The sequence below is a fragment of the Corvus hawaiiensis genome, chromosome 28 (assembly GCF_020740725.1).
Source record: "Corvus hawaiiensis isolate bCorHaw1 chromosome 28, bCorHaw1.pri.cur, whole genome shotgun sequence".
NCBI lineage: Eukaryota > Metazoa > Chordata > Aves > Passeriformes > Corvidae > Corvus > Corvus hawaiiensis.
The window spans coordinates 6224514-6249563 of NC_063240.1; the positions used below are offsets into that span (position 1 = coordinate 6224514).

Below are 25050 nucleotides of genomic sequence, written 5' to 3' on the forward strand. Positions count from 1 at the left end.
GGGACACAGGGGGTTAAGTGGGAATTAAGAATCGGGAATTACAGTAATACCTGCTTCAGCTGTAATTCCTGTTACACCTGTAATACCCCATACCCCTGAGAGAAAGCTGAGCTGCTCTGAGGGTGCTGGATTGGGGATTTTCCGAGGTCAGGGTTGTGCAAAAAAGGGAGCACCACATTTCTATCCCTGAATAAACAAAAAGCTTTGGATTTACTCTTATTCCATTTGATCAGCACACAATAAATCCCTTTTAAGAGGACTTCTGTGTTGGGAAAGGCTGGATATTCAGTCCTTCTTCCCTACCAAGTTAAGATGCAAGTATGTACCTTCTCTTATAAATAACTTTGATTTTATATTCTTGCTTTTGGTGTAGGATAAAGCCCGGCCTGAAACAACATGTACCAGATCTGCAGCTGGTGGGCTGAAAAGATGTAGATGGAGATTGGAAAACATCCTTGTCCTGGGAATACTGTGCAGCAAAAGGAGGGGGAAAAACAAGTCAAGAGAACACAGGAGTCACCGCTTCTGTAGAGAGAGACTGAATTAATCTAATTTTTAAGCCTCTGAGTAGAATAAACTGTTCAGACCAAAGCGTAACGGGGAGAAAGTGTGAAATAACATTTGAGGATGAAAGTGGAACCGGAGGGAAAAGAATGTGCAAAGCCAGGTGGCTGCTTGCTGCGAACGCTTTATTTATTAATAAACACAACGTGCTCGAAACGTTTGGCTGCTTGACAGAATCCTCAAAAGTCTTGGAAAGGGATCAAAGTTCTGCTGCTCTGCCGGGTTCCTCTCCCTGTCCCTGCCACAACTCAGGGAATAACGGTGCCTTTAAGGACAAGTGGCGTGGAAATCTCCCCGGGAATTGCAGCTCCTGTGGCGGCAGGAGGTGGATTTGTCCCCTGAGGATGGCCTTGGGGACACTTGGGTGCTGCTGTCTGAGGTGCTGAAGCCTCAGATCCCCCACCACAGCCTGGGCCTGGCCAGAAGGAACAGCAGAGGCTGGAAAAGCAGCTGGAAAAACCAAACTGCGTGTTCGTGGTGCTGTGTTTAAACTGGAGGCTGAAATTGTCTTTACACCAACACAGAGCAGAGGCATTTGAATTTCATGCGCTGGAAGCTCTGGGGGCCACTTTGAAGCTTTTAAGGGTAAAATGGAGACAACACCCAGGCTACAAAGCTCTCAGACTGTATTTTTTTTGTGTGTGTGTGTGTGTTTTGTGCAAGTTTTCTCCCTCAAATCTGGGCTGCTGCAGAGGGAAGGCACTGTGACTCACTGGGCTTGACTGCTGTGCAGCCAATACGGAATTTAAAAAGGCAACACTTGGGAAAACTGGCACAATTCCCTGAAAACGGCGCCGAGTTTCCCATTTTCCTGCAGATCAGAAGCTGGAATTCACAAGACAGAACCATAAGAAGAGAAGAAATGTAGGTAAATTAATATTTTAAAAGATGTTTTCTGCTTGCAGGAGGTGAAAATGTGCAGGTGATTATCCCGAGGTGCTAATGATGAGTGACAAACCCGAGCAGTTTGAAGTGTTGGGAGAAATCCCAGCGCTAGAAATAACGAGAGGCCTTTCCTTGAACCTGATTTGAATTCCAAAGCCCAGCAGCTCTGGGATTTGCTGGCATCCCCCACTCGGGGCTGGGAAGAAGCTGTGAGGGGAAGGGAGGAAGCGATTGGTCTCCAGGAATTCCCAGCCATGGAGATAGTGCTGGAATGGCACCGTGACGTGAAGGGGGCACAGCCAATGGAGCCCAGCCTGGCAAAAAGGGGGGGAAAAAAGGGATATTTTTATCCTGGGAGGAAACAATCCAGGTTAGGGGGAAGTGAGGGTGGAGCAGGGATCAGGTGGGGAGGGAGGAGCTCAAGGAAAGCTCCCACCCAGAGCTGGGTCACAGAGCAGTAAGTGCACCCAGGAGGTTCATTAAGGAGATTTATTTGCTTTATTTCCTCCCTTGCTCTGTTCACATCCTTTTGTTTAATGCTCAGGGAGCTCAGAGTGTTTAAAAATCACAGAATTCCAGCATGGTTTGGCTTGGAAGGACCTTAAATCCCATCCATTCCCACCCGCTGCCGTGGCAGGGACACTTCCACCATCCTAGGTTGCTCCAACCCCATCCAACCTGGTCTTGGACACTTCCAGGGATGGACAATTCACAACCAATCTGTTCCAGTGCCTTTTATAATAAAGAATTTCATCTTAATTCTCCATTCTCTGTCTCTGTTTTGCCTTTTTCTTCCCTTTTCCTTACAACAAATCCTAAAGGAAAATCCCTTAAAATTTTACTTAATTCACCACACCTGAATACCAATAAATGAAAGAACAGAAAACCACCTGCTCTGGGTTTTCTTTAAGAAAAAAACTTCTCTATACTGACAAAATTCCCGTAAAGCGATTTTTATTATTTAAAGGAAAACAGTAAATCCATAGGAAAAAAATTTGGGATGGATGGGAATGAGTTTTTCCAGTGCAGCTGGGCCATTTCTCCTGAGTTACCACGAGAGGGACACAGAAGGAAAGCTAAAGGAGCTGGGAAAGAAAGAATCCCAGGAAGAGCTCGAGGAGGGATTGTAGCAATGCACATTTCCCTTTTGTTTAGGAATATTGGGGATCGCAGCATTCCTACAGCTCCCTTCATCCCACAGAACCCTCAAAAAAGCTTCCCAGAAAATGGGCTAAGAAACACGAATAGTTAAAATGGATTTTTTTCCCCCAGAATTTCCTCATTTTCCCTCAGCTTTTTCCCTTTGGAATGTCGGGACAGGGAGAGGTTGGGCTGGCTGGGATTTTGTTCCATCCCGAGCTTCTGGAGCAACAAATCCCGCAGGACTTTGTGGATTTGTGGAGATATTTTTGTTTATTCCCAGTGGATTTTTGTTGATGGAGGTTGGGGAGGTATTTATGTTTATTCCCAGTGAATTTTCACTAATTAGTGGCTGATGATGCAAATGCCGAGAGGTCCCGGCTCCCATAAAATTCCTCCATGGAGCAATGGCCCCATAAACCCTCCTGATGGAAATATTGAATATTTAGTGGGCTCTCGGGGAATTAATAAGCCCAGACCTAAAATGCCCTGGATTGGAAGTAATGCAGCGTGGATTTTTAGGGATCTGCAGCTGGATTCATCCTTAATGTCAGCAAAGCTTCACTTCCAGCCCTGGCCAGGCAGGCTGGGATTGGGATAAAAATGCTGGGAAAAAGGAAAATGGGAGGGAAAAAAATCCTATTTTTTTTTAATTATAGTTTTATAGACTTCAGTCTTAACACATTCCTATCACAGCATTTTCACATCTCATTGAAAGATCCACTGAGTGCTGGGACACTGAGTGGTCATTTTTATCTTTTTATCTTTTTAATTTTTATATTTTTACCAAGCCCCTTAATGCCCAGAATGTTTTCACAAGCTCAAAACATCTCCAAAAAGTGTTATGAAATAAATGTAAGAATTTCTTTAAGGTGCCAGGAACCTCAGTGCAATGGGAAGTGCAAATCCAGCTTTTATTTCAGTAGAGAGAAAAGGGTTTTTACTCTTGATTTTTTTTTTTTTTTTTTGCTTTTCTCCTTCAGCAAATTGTGATAAATCTGTTTAATTCTGATTTCCCTACAGGTTTAATTGTGGATGTAGAAATATTCCCAGAACAAGTCATGGGGATGTAACTTCATGATGGAAAAAGAGGAGAAGTTTTTGGCATTTCTGCAGGGATTTTGAATGAAGAAAGTTCTTAGAAATTAAGGATGGTGAGTGACATTAAAAGATAACAGATAATAAAAGATAACAGACATTAAAAGATAACAGCAGGAAATGAAACTTGGTGCTCTAAACCAGCCAAATGGACATGAAAAAGCCATTAAATTGTAATTTAATATTAAAATAAGAATTAAAAATACTGTGTTTCAGTAGGAAACTTGAAATCCTTCCCTCCAAAAATGTATTAAAACTCCCTCTCCTTGAAAAGAGCTGAAGTGTTCATCCCAAACAACAGGACAGGACCTGGATTCAAGAAATTAATGTAGGGAAGAAAAAGCTTTTTATGGACAGAACTCGTGGCTTTTGGTAGGTTTTTATTTGCAGAATTACCATGTGAAGTGATGTGAAGCTAAAACTAGCTAGGAAAAAGACAAGAGTTCATAAAATCTAAGGGCAAAAAATAAATGGCTGGAATTCCTGAATATTGAGAGATATCCTGAGATATTTGGGAGGATCTGTTACCTATTAAAGCTGGAAGGAGCAGAGTTGTTAAAAATCCTCAGTTTCCAAAGGGGCATCGGCAGCTCTTGAAAAAAAAAAACCCGGGATTTCTCCAAAGCAGATGTTGTAGCTGAGCTTAAAAACAAAGTTTGGAGCTCTTGATGGGCTCTAAAGTGTCCTTGTTTGTTGGGATTCCTGGCAGTTTTCCTGGGCAGATGGAGGTGATTGTGGAGTAATGGAAAATCCAGGCTTCCCACAGGGCTGGGATGTGTGTGTGGAGCTGGTGATCCTCACTTGGAGTGGGGAAAAGAGAGGAAAATGAGGAATTTTCAGGTTATCTCGTGGAAATTTGGGAATATGTGGAGTTTCAGCAGGTTTTGGATGTGGTGACAGCTGATTTCTCCTCAGATTGTTGCTGATGCACAACAGGTTTTTAATTTTGGGGCAGGCAGAAGACTCAGGGTTAAACCTGAGGTTGGGTTTGTTTCTTCAAAGAACAAATCACTTAAAAATCAGGAGGTTTTGCAGTCCCACCCTGGCTTTTTCTGTGCTTTTTCTGTAAGGGAATAACATATCTGCATTCTCTGCACAGAAAGAAAATCCTTCCAAGGAAATCCTTCTTTCCTGCTGTGGGAGAAATCTTAATTTGGCTCTTAAAAGTAAGAAGTAATGTAAGGAATCAATAATTGGGGTTTGTCTGAGTGTCCCAACATGTGCAAGGTGTGTTTGGCCATGGAATGTGGCTCCAGGACTGAACACCCTCATCCAAAAAGACCCTGAAACAGGAAAATTTCACTTTCAGGCCTCCATCTCTGAAGAATTTTCCTATTCAGCTCCTTTTGATGTTAAACACAGAATTCGCCAGCTCGGCCTTATCTTTTCCTTGCAAATATTCCGAGTGTGGAAAACAAGGAGTGTGAAGTCATTTATGCTTCCACAGCTATAGGAAAGGCTGGTGATATTTCATCAAGTTTACATTTATTTTTCATTCCTCTTTGAATAAAAATAAGCCAGAATTGAGGGAACCCAAAAGTGTTGGGTGTTGCAGTTGTTCTGCCATCATGGAAGCCCTTCCAAGGAGCTGTGTTTGTCATGTCTGGGGTGATGCTTTTAGGAGGGGGAGAAGCCTGAAGGGGAAGGAATGTTTTCATTGCAGAATCCTGTGGACTGGAGGAGGAATCCAGCCAGGGCTGCCCTCAGGCTGTGAATGGCTGCAGTGTAGTTTTGTAAGGCCTTCCCAGAAGTCAGGAGTTCCTTGGAAATGGACCCAGGCCACTGGTGGAATGTCATCAAACAGCCTGGGAGAAGATCAAGGGGGCTGTGGGCTCCCAGATTTCCCCACATTCCCGAGGGGGAACGTTCCTATTCCATTATGGCACCAACACCCTGAAAACAGAGGGATCCTTAAACTCTGGATCTGCCCCTACGTGCTGGGAAGGTTTCCCCCATCCCACCGATGTTCAGGCGTGTTCCTGCTGCTTCCTTTGCCAAGGATTATCAGTTTTCCCTTTTTCCGTGTGGCTCCACAGCCTCGGGAGGGATCCTCCCACCCCAAACTGGTGATGCTGGGTCCTGTCACTGCCTCAGGATCGTGATGGAAACACCTCAGGACCTCCCTGGCCCTGACCCAAGCTGCCCTTCCAGAGCCACTGGAGCCTCTTGGCTTCTCCATGTGCTGTGTGAGGAGGCAGAGTTCCCACTGGGAAAGGCAGCCAGCTGGCCAAGGAATAATCACTGGAAAGGGTCTGCAAGAGCCATGAAAATACAGAGATAAGGAGTTTTTCCATGCTGATCCCTCCAGGATCACGCAGAAGAGCCACCGACAGTGGTGCCAGTCAGGATTCACATTCCAGAGGCTGCTACAGGTGCTCTGAGGGAAGTGGAGCCTGCTGGACTCGGAGCAAGGCCCATGGCAACACAGCAAACCCACCCTGGAGTCTGGAAACTCTGAACTGGGGCTGTTTTTGCTAAAAACGTCACTGCTGGCCTTGATTTATGAGCAAACAGAAGTTTGTGAACGGCTTCTCCAGCCTGGTCCAGAAATCCATGAGCCTGATGTCATGTGGAGAGGGCCCAGAACACAGAATTATTTTTATGGACTTGTTAGCAAGTGTTATTAAAAAATTGAAATGTTAAACTGGATCCTGTGGAGGGTTTTTTGGCTCTAGGATGGAGGCAGAGCGAAAGTCCTGGAATGGATGTGTCATTCCAGGCTTGGACAAGACACCCCAGTTTCAGGCCACCTTCCTGGCTCCAGATGAAGAGGGGATTGCAAAAGGGGATGTGAGGAAGGTCTGGAGAGCAATAATTTTAAACAGCACTTCAGCAATGATGTCATTTCGGCTGAAAAATAATGTTAAAGTTTGGGCAAAGAGTTCTTTTGGAGCGAGAGGAGTCCGGGGTCAGCAGCCAGGGTGGGGAGGAGCTGCAGCAAAATGGAAAGTCCAAAGCGTGGAAGGTCATGATGGAAAACCCTATCAGAATAATCCTGAGGAAAGGTGGATAAAAACCCTGGAATTTTCTGTGAGCATGAGAATTCCAAGGAAATGGAGGGCAGGAAGGTGCTACAGCCCTGGATGGGGTGTCCACTCTTCTGTCTGGAAGTCAGAGGCCAAATCTTGGGGGGGCTGGAGCACAGGAACAGCCTGAAGGATTGTTGTGACCCCAGACTGTGATCCCAGAGCAATCCTGAGCTCTTCTCCTGGGGCTCCACCCAAATCCAGCCAAAATCTGCATCCTCCTCCTTGCCCGAGGAGGCCAAAAGGCTGAAACAACCAAGGGACGTTGTTCAGTGGATTTGGACATCAAAAATACCATCTAAAAACGGCTTTGTGGGGTTCTTCCCTTCTAGGATGGCTCATGGGCTGAAATGGAGGATCACCCTCAGGCCAAGCTATAGGATCAGCCCTTTCCATGGAGTTTTAAATGAATTCCCACTAATTCAGCCATCTACAGCCTTGGGTAAAGCTGCACATGCCTCGCACATTTTGTCCTTTTTTTGTTCCCTGTTCCACTAGAGGCCACCACAAACCTCAGCTGGGGAAAAAAAAAACCACAAAGCAAGCAAAGGAAGGGGCACCTGCAGCTCGAAATGACAAAAAGCTCCTGTTTTAGGAGGAGATTTAGGACTTGGATCTCCCCAGGAACAACTTCTCTTCCCGCTGTGTTGGGAGCCAGGGAATGAGCTCAGGCTGTGAGATCAGATTTTGCTGAGTGTACAGGGTTAGGCTTGTTCATTCCTCTTCTCCAGAAGTTCCCCTCTCCAAGCCATGCCTGGATATTTGATTTTCTTGGGAAATCTCAGCCCTCTCAGCAGCTTTTGCTGCGTTTTGTGTCCGGACACTCCACTTTGCCAGCAGAAAAGTTCCTTTTGTCATTCCCATTTCTCCACCTGAGGCGTGGGGTTCCTGGAATTGTGTGTGCTTTTCCTGGAAGAAGTGGTGGAGGCTGTAATGGCTTGTGCAGAAAGCACTCCAAGGCTGAAAAGATGTCCAGGAGGCAGCTGGAATTCAGGGAGAGCTCCTGGAATTCTCTCTCCTGGTGGGTATTTCTCCGGCTGTTGATGTCACACCCAACGTGCTCTGGCTCGAGGGAAAAGTTCAGGGAAGAACCTGACCCTGTGCTGGCCAAAAGTAATTGGAATTTTATGGAAGGAACACTGCAAAAGTGCAGAGAATTGATCTTGTTTCCATGTGGAATTAAAATTAAAGGAATTTGGGACCATCACAATCAGGCCAAACTTGTGCCCTTGCAATTTTTGGGTGGGAAGAGCAGTTTAGATGAAGCAAGGACTGACTCTGGATCTCTCCACAGCCCATGATCCTGAAAATTGTTGTGGAAAAAGAGCAGATTTGCCCTTGAGACTGTTTTTCAGCTCTGGGTGGGGTCAGGAGAAGGCAGTGCCAGCATTCTCCAGAGCCAGTTCATTCCTGTGAGATTTCTGGGGCTGATATTTTCTGGAAAACTCCAGAGGTTTGGATCAGTCTCCAGCCTCCCTCTTTCTGGAGAACTTCCCACCCCTTGTGAGCCTGCACACGCCATTTTTCCATTTCTCTGGAAGTGACAAAAAACCCCAAAACAACCCCACAGCCTGGATGATGCTGAATTTTCCTCTGAGCTCATCAAGGATGTCCAAAGCAGCACCATTTTCAGCTGGGGCCAATAATCTGTAATGTCTCAAAGGCGAGCAAAATAAAACGTGTGTGTGAGAAGAGACGGGTGGTAAGGGGAGCTGAGGGGATGGGAGCCAGGAAAAGGATGGAGTTAGGATCCAGTGGTTGTCTCAAAAGCCATGAGGGGGTGAAAAGAGCACTCCCACGAGTGCAGCTGTTTGTTTGAACCTCTTTAATGAATTATTTTGATTTGAATTTGTTAATGACCTTCAGGAAGGAGCTGCAGCTCCAGAGCATTGCCGGGCTGAGAGGGGAGATGCTCCTGCATGGAAGTGTTTCCCACTGCTCCCTAACTGCTCCAGGCTTTTATTTCTGGAATTTCCTTTTTTTTTTTTTTTCTTCTTCTTTGGAAATGCATCTTTTTATTGGAGGAAATCTCTTTGGAGAGAGACAAAGTGCTCCTGCTCCTGAGGGTGTCCCTGTCCTTCCCCATGCCCAGAGCATCTCCGTGGATTCATTCTGGTCACAGCCAGAATGATCCTTGCTGGAAAACCTCTGGAATGCCTCAGGAAATCCCTGGAAAGGGGACAGCAGTGAGGAACTGATACACCAGGGGATTGTCCCTCTCTCGGCCCCCAGGAGCTGGAATCCTTCAGATTTTGAGAGCAGTTCCTGAAGGCATTAAAGGCAGTTTTTGGGAAGAAAACTTCATTCTGGTTTGCTGGGGATTAAATATCGGCTGAAAGGGGGGATGGGCAAAAAGGATTGAGCCAAAGCTCTGCTCCAGCACCCCCCCAGAAGAGGAAGAATTTTGTAATAAATCCATTTTCTTATTCAAGATTCTCATTTTGCATAAGGATAACGAGACCACTTTAGAGGGAACAACATGGAAAATTTGCTGGTGCTTCCTCTACCCCCCTATTCTTTATGTCCTCCACGAATTCCTGATTCCACAGCAAAAAAACCCCACCTGTCCTAGAGAATTTTCGTTGTAATTCAGAAAGGTTTTCTTCCCCATTTTCCTATATAACAAAAAGCCCTTTTTCCTCACACAGATGTTCAGTGACTCCTTTTAAAACCGAATTTAAGTGAATTTAGGTGAATTTAATCTCTTCCTGAGACGAGACAGAGAATATTACATTCAATAATCAATTTATTCCCCCTTTTCTCTGTCCTACCTGGTATTTTGAGTTTGGGAGAAAGGGAATTAACACACAGTGATCGATCCTTTCTTCCTCTCCTTACAACTTAAATCTCATTTCCAGCAGGGAAAAGGTTTCTGTCTCCTGCCAAGAGCTGGCTGCAAAACCATTTGTACAGAGCACCTCTTTGATCACTGGTGTCCTGAAAAGACCTGATTGCTGGGTTTGCCTTTTTCCAGCTGTTAAATTATCCCAGATATCTTCCTGCTGGATTTGCTGGGGGGGTTTTAATGGAAAAAGGGAAAATGGGAGGGGAAACCCAGTCCCTGCTGAAGTCGGTGAGAGGAAGAGGCAAGAGAAGTGGCATTAATTTTGAATTAATTAATGAAAAGCTGCTTTTTGCTGTGTGTATTCAGGAGACCTGGGCAGGTTTCCTTAATAAAACCCCTGGCATGGAAAATATCCCGGTGTTCCCTTGGGATACCCACAGAAAGGGCAGCTTTGTGGGCAGTCTGGCCACAGTTCCTGGGAAAGGCGACTCCCAGCTCCCCACTTTTCCTCCCTGTGGGGCGGGACAGGCGGAGAAATCCAGATTTTCCCTGGGGGATGTGCCCAGCTCTGTCTCCAGGGCATGGAGGCTCCATTCCTTGGCTCTCTGGAAAAAACAAGGTTTCCTCTGGAGCCCCGAGCTGAATATTTCCCTTTTTGCCTGGCTTTGGCTGCGCTCCCTGTCCCTGTCATTAGAGGTGAATATTGTCAGGTTCTTGGGATCCTCCCAGCGGAAAGGAGTGATGGAAGCTCTGTTTTGGGTGTCCCCAGGGCTGTGCCAGCTGTGCCAGGAGGCAGCAACCTGAGGACACCAAATCCTCATCTGGGAGGTCCTTGGGAGCGCAGAAATGCCGTTTTTCCTACCCAAAATGTGCATTTTTGTGCAGCTCCTGAGCCCACCATGTTCAGGCAGCTCCAGAGTGAGGAGATTCCCAGGATCCCTCAGCTCCAGGGTTCTGCCTGTCCAGGGGTCGGTGCCAGATGTTCCTTTGGAGTTAATAATTCTTGGGATGTGTTCAAAGCCAGCTCAGTGCTCCCTAAGAGAGGTCCCAAAGCTATTAAAGCGTGGACGTGCTGTCTGCCCACTTCCACCGTGATCTCAGAGCCCTGAGCACTTCCAGTCCTGCCTGCGAGGAGCCAGTTCCTGTTTACTGCCTGCCTGGAGACCCCTGCATTCCAAAATTGGGAGCTTTGACCACAGAGATCAATGGGATGCATCGTTTAGGGGAAGAGGAAAAGCCAGGCTGCTTCGAAGAGCTTTGGTTTTTTAAGCTCTGCCATCCGGAGGAGTTTTGGGAACACGGAGCAGTAAATCTGTGTTATTGTCATTATGACTCTGGGAGGTGTTTTTCAGGAGAAAATCCCAAAAAAACCGGGTGATCACAGCCAAAGGACTTTTACTGGGAAAACCTGAATACTGTGAGCATTAAAGTCCCAACAACAATTCCCAGCAAGCTTCACCCTCTGATCATTTTGCATCTCTCTCAGACAAAACATCCCTCAGCCTTCCCCGATTTTCCAGTACAATTCCAGTTAATTATTCCCGGTTTCCTCAGTGCGTCTGAGCTCCCGCTGGCTGCTGGAGGAAGAGGAGCTCATTGTTACAAATGAGCTTAATCCAGAGCTCCAAATCTTTATTGTCCCTGCTAGAAAATGGCATGAATAGCAAAGGAAAAAATGCGGGACGTTTCCTGTAGGGTTTTAACGACCCTCCTGGGTGTGGGATTGCGCCATGTGCCGGGGAATTGCTTGGAGCAGGGTGGCTCTGGCAGCATTCCCACCTCCATCTGCAAGGCTCGTTACAGGAGAGGCGGGGAAGGATGGGAGACAGCTCTTCCCGATCCCAACGCACCCCTGGGATTGGTCACCCTTTGTCCCTGCCTGGTCCCAAAGGGAGTTTGTGGGACCTTCCTTGGCCTCCTGCCCTCGGGTTGGTCAAGTCCAGATGAATTCCAGGTGTCTCGGTTCTCCTGGGACAGGATCCTGCTGACACACAGGCTCAGGCATTTGGGAATGGGTTGGGATCACCGCTGTGGGACTGGGAATGTCCAACAGTGCTGGGGCCTGCCCGGGGCCACAGAGGAGATTCTGGATCCAGCAGAACTCCTGGATCGTGTTTTAATGCAGGATCATGTCCAGGGTGATCCTGGATCCCTGGTTCTGGATAAACCTTGGACCTGTGACGGGGCTTTGTCACTGGTGTCACCTCCTGCTGTTCCCAAGCCGATTCCCTGGATGTGCTGCAGGAGACCAAATAACCCAGCCCACCTGGAGGGTCTCCATGAGCCTCTGCATTCCTCCCGCTGCTCCCTGAGCTCTGGAAGTTCAGGATCACCCCAGTTCTCCCTGTGCACTCACTCTTTATCCCACAGAATCCCAGACTGGATTGGGCTGGAAGGGCCCTAAATCCCATCTCATCCCACCCCGTGCCTGTTCCTTGCTCGCTCTCAGGAGACTCCCACCGAGGCAACCAGGCCAGGACTGGCTTTTCCTTGTCCCATTCCCATCGTGAGGAAGGAAGATCCCTCTCTCCAGGCCTGGAACGGAGTCACTCCAAGGCTCAGCAGCTTCAGCGGAGCCTGGAAGGGCCACAGCTCCGCCAGCTCTGGAATCACGGATCCGTCTCTTCCTGGAGCAGGGGAATCTTCACTCACAACCTCTGGCAGGGAAAGACACTAAAAAAAACCAAGCAGAGGATGTGCACATTCATCCCAAAAATAAGTGATAGCACACATGGCGTGGGCAGCTGGTTTCCCTGGAAGGGACACGGCCTGCCCACGTTGGGAAGGACATGGGACAAGGCCAGAATTCCGAGGAGCATCAGGGAGGGAAACTGGACTTTACCAAGAGGAGAAGATATCAAATAATTATTGCCCTGCAACAAATGGGCTTTACATTAATAGAGGGCAGGGTTTAATGGGATACTGGGAAGGAATTCCTCCCTGTGAGGGTGGGGAGGGGCTGGGATGGAATTCCCGGAGAAGCTGTGGCTGCCCCAACTCTGGAAGTGCCCAAGGCCAGGCTGGAGCACCCTGGGATAATGGGAAGTGTCCCAGGGTGGAACTGGATGTGCTTTAAGGTCCTTCCAACCCAAACCATCCTGGAATTCTGTGATCTGAAGTGGAACCAGCCTGACCCACTTCAGCAGGAGCAGATCCATCCGAAGCCCCACAGAGAAACCCGAATTTCCCAGCAGCTTTTCCTTACTTTGAGTGCTCCAGTCTGACATCTGCAAATTCCCAAAATATCCATGGAAACAACTGGACACTGCAGCTGGAGGCAGGATCCTCGGTCTTGTCCCACCTTTCTGCCCTGTGCTCCCAGACAAAACAAAAATCCTGCTTTTAAAAGTCTGCGAAACCAGGATTTTCCAGCTTGATCATGTACAAATCCTGACTTCAGGCGTTGCTAAAACACAATCCCAATAAACAGGATTCCGAAAGGATCCACTTGGAGCTGCTGGCAGTGTTGAGGTAACAACATTTAGGCATTAATTAATAATGGAAACCAGTAGCCACCGTGCTTTGGGCTCGTTATTTCAGATAAACACCCGGAGTGATGCAAATATTATAAATAAATCCATTAATCCATGGGAAGAGCAGCCCATCCATGGAATAATCCATTAAAGGCTGTGCTTTGTCACAGGATTGAGGAGTCCCAGCCTGCTGCAGTCTGGTTTGTGTCTCTAAATCTGAATTCCTCAGGCATTAAAGACCTTTTAGAAAGAATTGTAATGCTTTGTCTTTCATTTAATCAGTGGCGAAGTGAATTAAACCTGGAGGCAGCTCCATTGTGCACTTTATCCTTAATTTTTTAACTTCATCCTTAATGTTTTGACTTCATCCCTAATTTTTTAACTTTTGTTGTTTCTTTCTCCAGCTGTTTTCTTCCCTATTTATGGAATTTGAGCCATGGCAAGGCTGGGCCACCAGCACAGGGACACAGGGACTGGCACCTTGGGACAAGGACAGTTCCCTCAAGTAAGGTTGGGCTTCCAAGTGTCATTTTTATTAGGATTTATTAGGATTTATTGGGATTTTTTGGGATTCCAGGATCCTGTGAAAGCCTGGAATTGCAATGCACGTTTTCCATCTATAATGTGAGTTCAGAAAAATCTGCTCCTTGAATCCATGGGGAATAAGAACAGAAGGAATGGGCTTAAGTTGTATCCCTTAAAACAGTGGGAATTTTGCCTTGGATGCTGCATGGATCCCCCTGACTGGAATTATTTAAAACCAGGGAAGAGAAACCTTTGGAAGGAGCAACTGAGCCCAAATTGTGAGGTAAATGAGACGTTTTTTGAAATCTTTCCATATATTTCCTCCATAATTTGCTTTTTTTACACCATAAATGCATCAGAACCCCTGTGAAACTCTTCTCACCCCATCTCCAGGCCGGAGATGTTTTCCACTTATTTTTAGAACCTGACCTTCCAAGGCTGAAAAATAACTTTTTCCTTCTTCTGACTTTTGTCCTTCACTTGGCAGAGGCCACTTCAAAACAGAGAAATGGAAAATATTTCGACTTTCAGGCTGCGGGAGCTTTGCTTTTTGTTGTTTGTTTGTGAGCTCTTCTCATTTGTGATGTCAACTCCAGGCAGGAAAAAAAAGGTGTAACGAACCTGGCAGTGCCCAGACTCCAAAAAACCAAATAAACATTTTCTACTCCATATTTGGATCTTTTTATTTTAATCAGTAAAGCTTCAAAAAATAATCCTGCTCCAAGCTGGGAGATGTTTCCCCAGCAGCTCCTTCTGAATTTGGGATTTTTCAACAGGAACAAGCAAACATTTTCTGCTCTGCTCCTGTGCTGAGCTCAGGTTGGAGGGTGATTTACAGGGAATTCACGGCTGAGTTTAGAAAGGAATCAGATGAATCCAAGGAAAATAAAGGTAGGAATGACCTCAGCCCATGGAGCCACCAATTGCTCAATTCAAGCCAGGAGGAACCAGCTCCGTTGGACTTTGCTGCTCTCAGTGGCCAGAGTTGATCCCAAAAATCTGCTGCAGCCTGAAGAAAAATTCCTTTGGGTTTCTAAAAGGATGTGGAAAAATTGCCTTGATATGCAGGAGACTTAATTCCTTTTATTGGCAATTATTGGGGTTTCTTTCAGCCTGCAGCAAAAAACCTAGAGGAAATTATCTGACTTGTCAATAATGTGGTTTTGGTGAGTTAATTTGGCTGTTAATGAATAGAAAATAGGATTATTTTTATATATAACAGGATCACCAGTTTATAGGGTTAGAAAATGGCATTTTGGAAGTGCTCAGCTCTGTCCAGAGGCAGCAGGTGACTCTTGATGGGCTTCAAAAGCTCTTATTAAATTAAAAAAACCCTCCCTTGCTGGCTGGGGGTCACAAACCAGTTCCAGTGCTCTCCAAACTGGTTGTTTCTCCTCTCCAAAACCGGTGGGATTTGGGCCACTGAAAATTTAGCAACACAGAATTAGTTGGAGACTGGACTTTCAAGGGTTTGTGTTGGGTTGGGGTTTTTTAAATGAGGATTTATTTGATAAAGAAATAAAAGTAAAATTTAAAAAAATATAAAAATATATCAAAATTAAATTTTTTATCTATAGGTGGCAGAAAACGTCACTTCTGCTCAGATTTATTTTGGGAACAGTTCATGGTTGGAGGGGGCTTGGAGCAACCTGGGGTGGTGGAAGGGGGTTGAATTTTAAGGCCCTTCGGACCCAAACCATGCCATGATCCCATAATCCCTGATTCCATGATCCCACAGCTCCTTTTCCTGCAGAATGAGGGCTTTGGCTTCTCACTGCTCCCCACACAAAGCAGATTTTTGGTCAGTTGTTCCCAAGGTGACCTCACGAGTGACCCCTGACCACTCTTCATTCCATGGGAGTTACATCTTGTCTTTCTGCTCTTTTATGACTTCTCCACAGTTTAAAAAAAACCCCTTTTTTGTAATGAATAGTTGGCAAAACCCTTTTTTATTAATGTCCTATCAGGCCTCTGGTGAAGTAATGTGCTTTTCCTTCAACCTCTGCACTGCCATAACAGGCACTGCTGGATTTCCTTGGAGTGGGAATGTGAAAATTCCGGATTGTTTTGGCTGCTCCTGCCCTCCCCAGATGGATGAACCCCAATGATCACAGCTCTGGGTGAAAGATTTGATCCCTGAGGGATGTGGGACAGGGAATTTTTCACTCCCTCACTCCTCATTTGTTGCTGGAAAATCCAAATTATAAATCAGATTTCTCAGGACATCAGGGAGAAAAAATGATATCTCTTATCTTCAGTAATAATAATGAGAATGGCATGGGGTTAATTTGTCCAGAAATGCCAAAAACTGGGAAATTCCATCATTTTGATCCCACATGGATCAAATCCTTCAGGCTGTGGGCTGAGTGCCAGCAGAGGCCACTTGTGCCAGGCCAGCAGAGCCACCCAAATGTCACTAAGTGCAAATTATTTTATTTCCAGTGTGAATTTGCTGCAAGAAAGTGTAAAATCCGTGATGTTCCAGCATCCCTGGGACTCCAAACTGGGAATATTCCATTTATTTTGGGGCCTGTGTGGGCCCTGCAGCGCCCACAGGACCAGGCCCCGTCACCACAGGGACCTGGAGCTCTTCCTGAGCACGGGAGGTCTGAGGTTATAGCAGGAAAAAAATCCCATCTTTCTGTAAATATCCCAAATTCCTGCTGCTCCCACATTTTAGAGACTGAGCTCCTGTTTCCTGGGGCTTCCCTGAGCCTCTCTGGGGGTGTTTCGTGCTGGATTTCCAGGCCAAACTCTGGGAATGTGGCAGCAGGGGTTTGTCTCCAGGCCTTTCCTGACAGGTAACGCTTCCACCTGGAATTCTTCTTGGAATTGGAAGATTCTTGGAAGGTTTTCCAGCTTTTCCTCGGCTGCTCCCGGGTTGATTTCTCAATCTGCTCCGTGTTTCCTGATGGGAAATGCTGGATGGAGACAAAAATCTGCAAATTCCCCCTTCTTTTCCTTCAGTTTTACACTTCATCCTTCCTTCAGGAATAAAAATGCCCCTCCAAGGATGTGCCCAATCCTTCTGGAACAGAATTTGGGAATAGAATCATGATCCAATGATTCTCCCCCAATTCTGAGTGGTGAAATTTGCCTGTGGGGAGCTTAAAGAGCTTTTTTTCTGGAATTCTGGTGCACTCCAGATGTCTCAGAGCCTCTGTGAGCAGTTTCAGAAGGAAAATCCGCCTGTGAATCATCGTCTGCCCCGTGTCTGTGAGGAAGAAACAAACCTCCCCCCCCCCCAAAAAAAAAGAATCCCTTGAATTCTGGAATTTTCTGACCTATTTTAGTACCAAGAAAAAAAAAAAAGGGCAAAAAAAAGAAATTTCAGCTCCTCTGCTGATGAGTTTCTCATATTGTTTACTTTTGCAACGTTCTCCGTGGAGGAGCAGCCAGGAATGACGTCCACCCCTCGTCCCAGCATCCGAGGGAGAACTCCAGGGGAAGGAATGTGGCTTCATAAATAGCAAACCACGAATGGGGAGCAGAGGCAAAGCTGCAGGTTCAGATCTCCCTGCAGGAGCAGCTGCTGCACCCACCCTGCCCCGAAATTCCGAGATGATTCCAGCTCTGGTTGTGTTTTTCCTCCTCTCCTGTCCCCTCTCCTTGTGTCAGCAGAGAAGAATAGGTAAGGGGTTTGAATTCTGATTTCATTCTGATTTAACTCAGGTTTAATTCTGATTTCATGCTGATTTAACTCGGATTTAATTCTGATTTTATTCTGATTTTCGTTCTGATTTCATTCTGATTTCATTCTTGTTTCATTCTGACTTAAGTTCTGATTTCATTCTGATTTTTTGGGGGGGGATTTTTAGGCTGCTCGGAAAATGCTGGGGGGTGGAAGGGGATAAAGAGGGAGGATGTTTCAGTGGAGCCTGAAAATGTTGAGGGATTTGGGGCTTTTGTAGGAAAACTGTGTAAATGCTCCGTGGGATTTTTCCCCCGTTTCCCTCCTTTTTTTTTTTTTTTTTTAAGGAAAATATTTATTGTTGGGTTTTGTAAAGAGCTGCCAGAGACACTTTGCATTAATCTGCATTTTACATCTGAGTTAAGTTTAAAAGAACCCCCATCCCACAGAGTGTCCCAGCACAGAATCCCTGGATTTTCTGCACATGGAGCTCAGGGAAGCCCTGACCTCTAGGAATAGACAAATTCCACTTCTCCAAATGCTGTTTTTGGGGAATTCTCAGCTCCAGGAGGATCTGTGGGATCCAAATTAGTCCAAAATCCAAAATTTTACTGGAGAGGTTACAAATATTCACCAAACCCTTTTGGGAAGATCCACGAGGTTTCTGGGCTCATTTGTCACATGGAAATGAGGAATTTTTGTTCAATCAGTGCCCCTTTGGCACTGGAAAATTCTCCCTGCTCAGGGATGCAGAGCCCAGATTCCAGCTGATTTTTTTCCCCTGGACACAGAGGTTTTTGTAGGATTTATTCCTGGTTCTCTTTTTGCTGTAGGTGAGGTGTGATTTCTGTTAAAGGATTGGTAAATCAAGGGAAAAAGAGAGAAATTATAGGAAATATAGAGAAATTATAGGGAAAAAAAATTGAGAAATTACAGGGGAAAAAAATTATGGGAAAAAGAAATTATGGAAAGAAGAAATTATAGAAGAAATAGAGGAATTAGAGGAATAAATGGAGAAGTTATGGAAAAAATCAGAGAAATTCTAGGAAAAATAGAGACATTATAGAAAAATACGGAGTAATTATAGAAGAAATAGAGAAATTATAGGAAAAATAGAGAAATTAGGGAAAAAACCCAGAGAAATGAGGTCGTACATCCTCCTGGCCAATGAGGAATTGGACACTGGGATTTCATGGGAATCCCTGAATTGAACTCCGTGTCCAATTATCTTTTCACAATCAAATTCCCCTAAAAACCCCCTAAAACCCCAGAAAACCACGAGCTCCATCCCTCCCTCCCTTGGGCAGAGCCCAGATTTTTACCCCATCCCAAAAGGAGCCCCAAATCCAGACGGGAAGGAATAACCAGGATCCCCTTCCCCGGCTGAGCTCGGGAGCCCATCCCGACCCTCCAGCATTCCAGCTTTTCCCTGGATGAGCACACGCGTGTCCTTTGTATCCCAAAGATCCCAGCCGGCCACTCCAAAGTGCCGCCACCCGCAAAGAGCCCGCCTTCAGCAGGAATCCAGGGAATGCCTTGGGAACAGGTGAGGAGGCAGCAGCTGCTGGGCCCCTTTTCCACACTTGGGAGAGGCTCAGCCTCCGGGAGCAGAGCTTTTCCCAGCCCGGAATCCGGGATTTGCTGCTTTTGGCACCAAATCCCTTCCCAAGTGTGAAGTTCAGGGGTTGTGCCAAAGGAGCAGCTCCCACTGTGCCAGCACGGAGCTGTTCTCTCCCTTCCAGCACTGCTGATCCCACTCCATGCCCAAATTCCAGCAAAAAACTCCCTGGGGTGGAGGCTGAATCCTGAATATGAAGTTATTCAATCCGTTGGATGATAAACCTGGGATCCTCTGGGATTTTCCCAACCATTTTGGCTTTTTTTAGGAGGAGAAGTTGGGCCAGAAATGCTGCAGGAGATGAGGGAAACCAATCGTGTGCTGCTGGAAGTTCGGGATTTGTTGAAGCAGCAGGTGGGTGAGGAGGGGGCCTAATTCCTGATTTCCTGAGGTCTGGGAATTCTCTGCTCGCTCTGGAATTGGGGAGCTGCTTCCTGAGCCTAATTCCTGATTTCCTGAGGTCTGGGAATTCTCTGCTCGCTCTGGAATTGGGGAGCTGCTTCCTGAGCCTAATTCCTGATTTCCTGAGGTCTGGGAATTCTCTGCTCGCTCTGGAATTGGGGAGCTGCTTCCTGAGCCTAATTCCTGATTTCCTGAGGTCTGGGAATTCTCTGCTCGCTCTGGAATTGGGGAGCTGCTTCCTGAGCCTAATTCCTGATTTCCTGAGGTCTGGGAATTCTCTGCTCGCTCTGGAATTGGGGAGCTGCTTCCTGGGCCTAATTCCTGATTTCCTGAGGTCTGGGAATTCTCTGCTCGCTCTGGAATTGGGGAGCTGCTTCCTGGGCCTAATTCCTGATTTCCTGGGGTCTGGGAATTCTCTGCTCGCTCTGGAATTGGGGAGCTGCTTCCTGTGTGCAGGGAGCAGCAGATTATTGCTTCAAAACAGAATCCAGAGGTGGTTTCACATCATATCTATAATTGAGAGATAAAGTTGGGGAAAGCCTCAAGTTCGGAAAAACTTCAAGGTGAAAAAAAACTTCCAAAGTTGGGAAAAAAATCCAGTTGAAAAAACCTTCACGTTGGGAAAAACAAGGTGAAAAAACCCTTCAAGTTGGGAAAAAACTCAACTTGAGCAACTCAAGCTGGAAATTTGAGTTGGAATCACTGGAAGTTCCTTTGAATTCCCAAATTCTCCTGCTTGGAGCTGAAACGTGGAGTGAACCTTTAACAGGGACACACTGGGATGGGTTGAACTGGGAAAACAAAGTCACTTTTTCCTTGCCTTTGTGGGCTCAGGAGATCTGGGGAGAGGCCAAGTGTGGGAGATGGAGGAGCCCTCCCAGCCCTTTGTTGTGGCCCCTGGGAACATTTATGGAGCTCTCAGGTAAATAACATCCATCCTCCTCCAGATTTCAGGCTCCTCTCAGCATCTCCAAACCACCAAATGCAACCCGAAATTCGTGTCTGGATGTTTGGTGTCACTCGAGTCCCTTTTCTCTCCCTCAGCTTTAGGAGGAATAACCTCCATTTCCAGCATTCCCACCAGCAATCCCTGGCTGCAGCCACAGTATCCCTGGGCAGAGGTTGTTTCCAAAATCCTGCTGTGACCAGACTGGCCACCATATGTGACACTCTGCATCCCCTCTTTCCTGCTGTTGTTTCAATCCTAAAAGCCCTCCTGGCTCCAGCAGTTTTTTAGGGAATTTGGAACTTCTTGGGTGCTCTTCCCCCGTTTCACCCAGGATTTTATCCGACGGTTTGCCTTCAGCTCTGGGAAAGGGACAGAAAGGTTCCATTCTGCTGCAATTCCCGGTGGGAGCTGAGGGATTCCAGGGGCAGGGAGCTGGAATCCTGCAAAAACATCGGAGCTCCTCTCACATCCCAGGCCCTGCATAAAAACCCAGTGTTTGCTGGGAATCGGGGCAGCCAGGGCTCCTGGCAGCCTCCAGCAGCGATTCCAGTGCTCCCTTCCAGCTCCCAGGCAGATTTTCCTGTTTGTTCTTTCCCCCTCTTGCCACACCTTATTTTATTTTATTTTATTTTATTTCATTTCATTTCATTATTATTTATTTTATTTCGTTTTTATTTATTTTATTTCATTTTAATTTTTTATTTCATTTTATTTATTTTATTTTATTTTGTTTTATTTAATCTTATTTCTTTTCTTTTCTCTTCTTTTCATTTTCTTTTCCTTTTCTTTTATTTTCTTTTTTATCCACGTTTTTCTCAGCTGTCCCAAATCCTTTCCTCAGGAGCCAAACTCGCATTCCCAAGTGGGAAAACGAGGTGGAAATTCCTTCATCTGGGCAAAGATTTCCCAAAAAGTGACTTTCCCTTAATTCAGCATCTTGGGCTGTTGGCAGTGAGGGTGCAATAAAAGCGATTAAAGGTCAGGTTGAGTCTCCAGAGCTAAAGGCTGGAGAATCCTTGGATATCCCTGAATCCTCTGCTCTCTGTCTCCCATTTCCAGTGGGAGATCTGGGATCTGGGATAGATCTATCTCTGCATATTCCAGAATTCCAAAGACACCCCAACAATCCCACCCTGTGCATCCCTGGGAGCATTGTCCAAATATTCCCGGAGCTCTGGCAGCCTTTGGAATGTGACAATTCCCTGTTCAGTGCCCAGCACCCTCTGGGGGAAGAACCTTTCCCTGATCTCCATCCCAGCTCCATGTGGGAATATTTTCAAGGGGAGCCCAGAGGAAATCAGGAGGGAATTTCAGGAACAGATTCTAAATATCCACAAAAATGGCACCAGCAGTGCCCAGGGTTATTCCCAAGGGAATCTCCTCCTGCCTTCCCTCTCCAGCATTGCTGGATCAGCATCCCCAGGAGCAGAAAACAGATTTTTTTTCCTCGTTTCTATGTGCTCAAGTGTTTTCTCCTCTGTGAGAGACCAACATCATCCTGTGGCAACAGTGGAATTCATCCAGGGAATGAATCCCAAGGGATGAACCACCCCATCTCCCAGAGAATCCCCAAATTTTGGTGGCAGGAGCTGCTGGGTGGGAGCTGAGCAGGCCCAGCCACGATGCTTTGCTGGCGCTGGGAATCCTTGGGTCCAAATCCCGCCCCTGGCTCAGCGCGGCTGTTGTTTCCTTCCAGATCAAGGAGATAACATTCCTGAAGAACACGGTCATGGAGTGCGATGCCTGCGGTGAGTGCCGGGGCTGAGTCCTCTGCTCAGCTGCCCCCTCTGGGTGCCAGCAAGGAGGGAAATGCCAGCTGTGCCCCTGTCCCCAAAGGGAACAGCCTGGATCACAGTTAGCCCCGGTTATTCCCAGTATTTGGGAATTTTTTTGTGGCCCCCTGCACACAGGGATTGGTGCCCTGGGCTGCTCCCATGGCTCGAGGGCAGCTGGAGCTGGGGGAGCTTCCAAAAGCTTCTCTTTCCTTCCAGAATCCTGGAATGGTTTGGGTTGGAGGGACCTTAAGGATCATCCGGTGCCACTCCTGCCATGGGCAGGGGCACCTCCCACTATCCCAGGGTGCTCCAGCCTGGCCGTGGACACTTCCAGGGATCCAGGGGCAGCCACAGCTGCTCTGGGAATTCCAGCCCAGCCCCTCCCCACCCTCACCAGGGAGGAATTCCTTCCCAATTTCCCATCCAACCCTGTGGGATCAGCCCAGGACTGGGGAGGTTCTGGGCTCTGAGCCCCTCATCCCCTAAATCCTTCTCCCCAGGGCTCTTTTCCACCCCTTCACCCCCAGCCTTTGCTTCTCCCCCTCTGCCATGAGCTGTGGCAGATGAGAAGGTCCCTTCAGCCCAAACCATCAATGACTCCTGGGATTTCTTATTTATTTGTTGCCCGCTCTGCCTCAGAAATCTGTCAGCTGATGATCCTAAAGGTCCCTTCCAACCTAAACCATAATCCTGGGATTTCCCTCCACTTCCAGAATAGGGATTTCCCTCCATTCCCAAACAGGGATTTCCCTCCATTTCCACCCCTGGCAGAGACCAGGCAGGGATGCCCCAGCTGTGCCCACGCCAGGGAGGTGCTGGCAGTGCCAGCTCTGCCCTCACCACCCCTCTCATCCTGCAGGGATGCGGCCAGAGGTGACAGGTCCTGTCGTCACCATGACCCAGTTCAACCGGTGCCTCCCCAATCCCTGCTTCCCCGGAGTTCCCTGCACCGAGACCGGCGCCGGCTTCCGCTGCGGGCCCTGTCCCCCCGGGTATTCCGGGAACGGCACCCACTGCACCGACATCAACGAGGTAAAACACCCGGGGGCAGCCTGGAATCCACAGCACTGGCCCCATTTCCTTGGAATGTTCCAGGGTTTGCCCTGTGGTTGTCAGGGAAAGTCCTGGAATCCCTGCGGGAGCTGGAATTCTGTGCCTGGCCCTCCTCGCGCTCTCCCCAGGGAGGGTTTAGGGCCAGTCCAGCTGGGATTTCTCCCAACAGAATAAATCCTTAGGTTTGTGCCACACAGGGAAGGGAGTTTGGAAGAGCAGAGCGGCCTCCTGTGCTGATGAGTTGTTGGAGATAAGATTTATTAGGTGTGGAACGGGATCAAACACTTCCCAAATAATCCTTGAAACAGCAAACCTTAACCACAGGGCTTTGTCTCGGCCCTAAATCAAACCTTGCTGAGCAGACACTGTGGGGTTTTTTTAGGAAATGTGGCTTTCCACCGATTTTAAGCTCTGTGTGTGTGCAAAGCTCTGCTCATCCACTGTTTTTTTGTAGGGCTCCTGAGTTCTGTGCTTCCCAAACCATATTCCTAAACTTGATTATCCCACTCTTGCAAAGCCTCAATTGCATTTCAATTTAAAAACCTGCTGAAGGCTCCATGAGAGATTTTGGGATTGTCAGTCCAAAATATGGGATCCACTGTATTCCTGTGATGCATCAGCCAGCACAGAGCATAAAAATCCAGGGAAAATAATGAAGTGTTGCAAACAGCAAAGCATTCACAGCAATTTTGGAAAGAGAGTGGTAAACAAGTAACTCTTGATGTGTTTCAAGGCCAGGGTGAGGAATTGTCCAGTTCCCTGGACTCTGAGGATTCCAGGAAGGAAAATGTGAAGCAAGAGCAGCTCCCTGCCCGGGCTCTGGTGTCACCTGAGGAGAATTAGATCTGCAAGTGGCTTTGTGACACCCGAGCTGGGGAAGCTCTCGAGGAACTTCTGGGCGATTTTACCTTCCTTAAAACTAAAAATCCGTGAGCTGGACGTGCCCCAGCCCTGGAGCTGCCCCCTGGCACAGCCCTGGGCACCCTCTCTCTTGTTTCAGTGCAATGCCAACCCCTGCTTCCCGAAAGTCCAGTGCATTAACACCAACCCCGGCTTCCGCTGCGACCCCTGCCCGCCCGGCTTCACTGGGCAGCTGCTGGAAGGGGTGGGAATGGCCTATGCCAGGGCCAACAAACAGGTAAGGGCCTGGAATGTTCCGTGTCCCTCAGAAACTGGGAATTCTCTCCCATCTGCAGCTGGGACTCAAAGGTCTTCGAAGAAACGGGAGGGAAACGGGAGGTGATGATTCCTAAAGGTGGAAGGGATTCCTGCCTGTGAGAGTGGGGAGAGGCTGGGATGGAATTCCCATCCCTGGAAGTGTCCAAGGCCAGCTTGGAGCACCCTGGGATAGTGGAAGGTGTCCCTGGGGGTGGGAATGGGATGATTAAAGGTCCTTCCCAACCCAAACCATTCTGGGATTCCGTGATTCCATATATTGGTGGGAATGCAGGGAGAGAGGAGAGTGCCCAGGACACTTCAGCCCCAGAGCCACCTCCCCTGTGCCAAACTGGGGCTGGACAGAGCATCCCAACAACCTCTGTGGCTGTGGAGCCATCCCAGGGATGGGAATGGGGATGGGGATGGGGATGGGAACCCTTCCTGCTAGGATACAGAAGAGTTCACGCAGCTGCTGCCACCCCCTCCCAGCTTCCCTGACAGCTCCAGACAGGTGAAAGCCAAAATCCCAACAGCCTGGGCTGATTGGGGTTTTTAGGGATAACTGTCCCACAAAGGAGCACTCGAGGCTCCAGGTATTTGGTCATGGGATGCACCCATTGAGCTTCCAAGTCCATGGACCCCCTTCCATAGGGAGGATACTCCAGCAGCTCAGCTCAGAGTTCAGCTCTGTTCCTAGCCTGGAATCTCTGCTGGCTCTGGAAAGGGGGTCTGGAGTCCTGCTGGCATCTGCCTCAAGCTTGTCAGCAGAGAAACTTACCTGTCCTGGCCTAGTGAGGTGTGCCAGGGCTCTGCTCGTGCCCCTGGCCCTGCCCAGGTTCTGGGGTTTGGGGTGAAGGTGAAGGCGTGTCCTGTTCTCCCTGGGCAGGTGTGCACCGACATCAACGAGTGTGAGACCGGAGCTGCCAGGAACTGTGTCCCAAACTCCATCTGCATCAACACCCGGGTAA

General features: G+C 47.6%; 1 protein-coding gene across 3 annotated transcripts in view; it reads left to right on the forward strand.

Annotated features, from left to right (window-relative positions):
• The window catches only part of LOC125317770 (cartilage oligomeric matrix protein), a 32196-nt gene that overhangs the window by 1216 nt on the left and 5930 nt on the right, over positions 1-25050 (forward strand). Inside the window, exons 2-11 of one of the 3 annotated variants that reach the window (XM_048287844.1) lie at positions 374-1432; positions 3613-3743; positions 13376-13779; positions 16886-17127; positions 18593-18673; positions 19014-19099; positions 21793-21844; positions 22731-22903; positions 23925-24062; positions 24969-25046. In XM_048287844.1, coding sequence (XP_048143801.1) covers positions 16977-17127; positions 18593-18673; positions 19014-19099; positions 21793-21844; positions 22731-22903; positions 23925-24062; positions 24969-25046 — 759 coding nt within the window. In that variant the 5' untranslated portion in view covers positions 374-1432; positions 3613-3743; positions 13376-13779; positions 16886-16976. Of the gene's footprint in view, positions 1-373; positions 1433-3612; positions 3744-13375; positions 13780-16622; positions 17128-18592; positions 18674-19013; positions 19100-21792; positions 21845-22730; positions 22904-23924; positions 24063-24968; positions 25047-25050 lie in introns of those variants that run through there. The other 2 variants (XM_048287846.1, XM_048287845.1) reach the window with 2 other exon arrangements.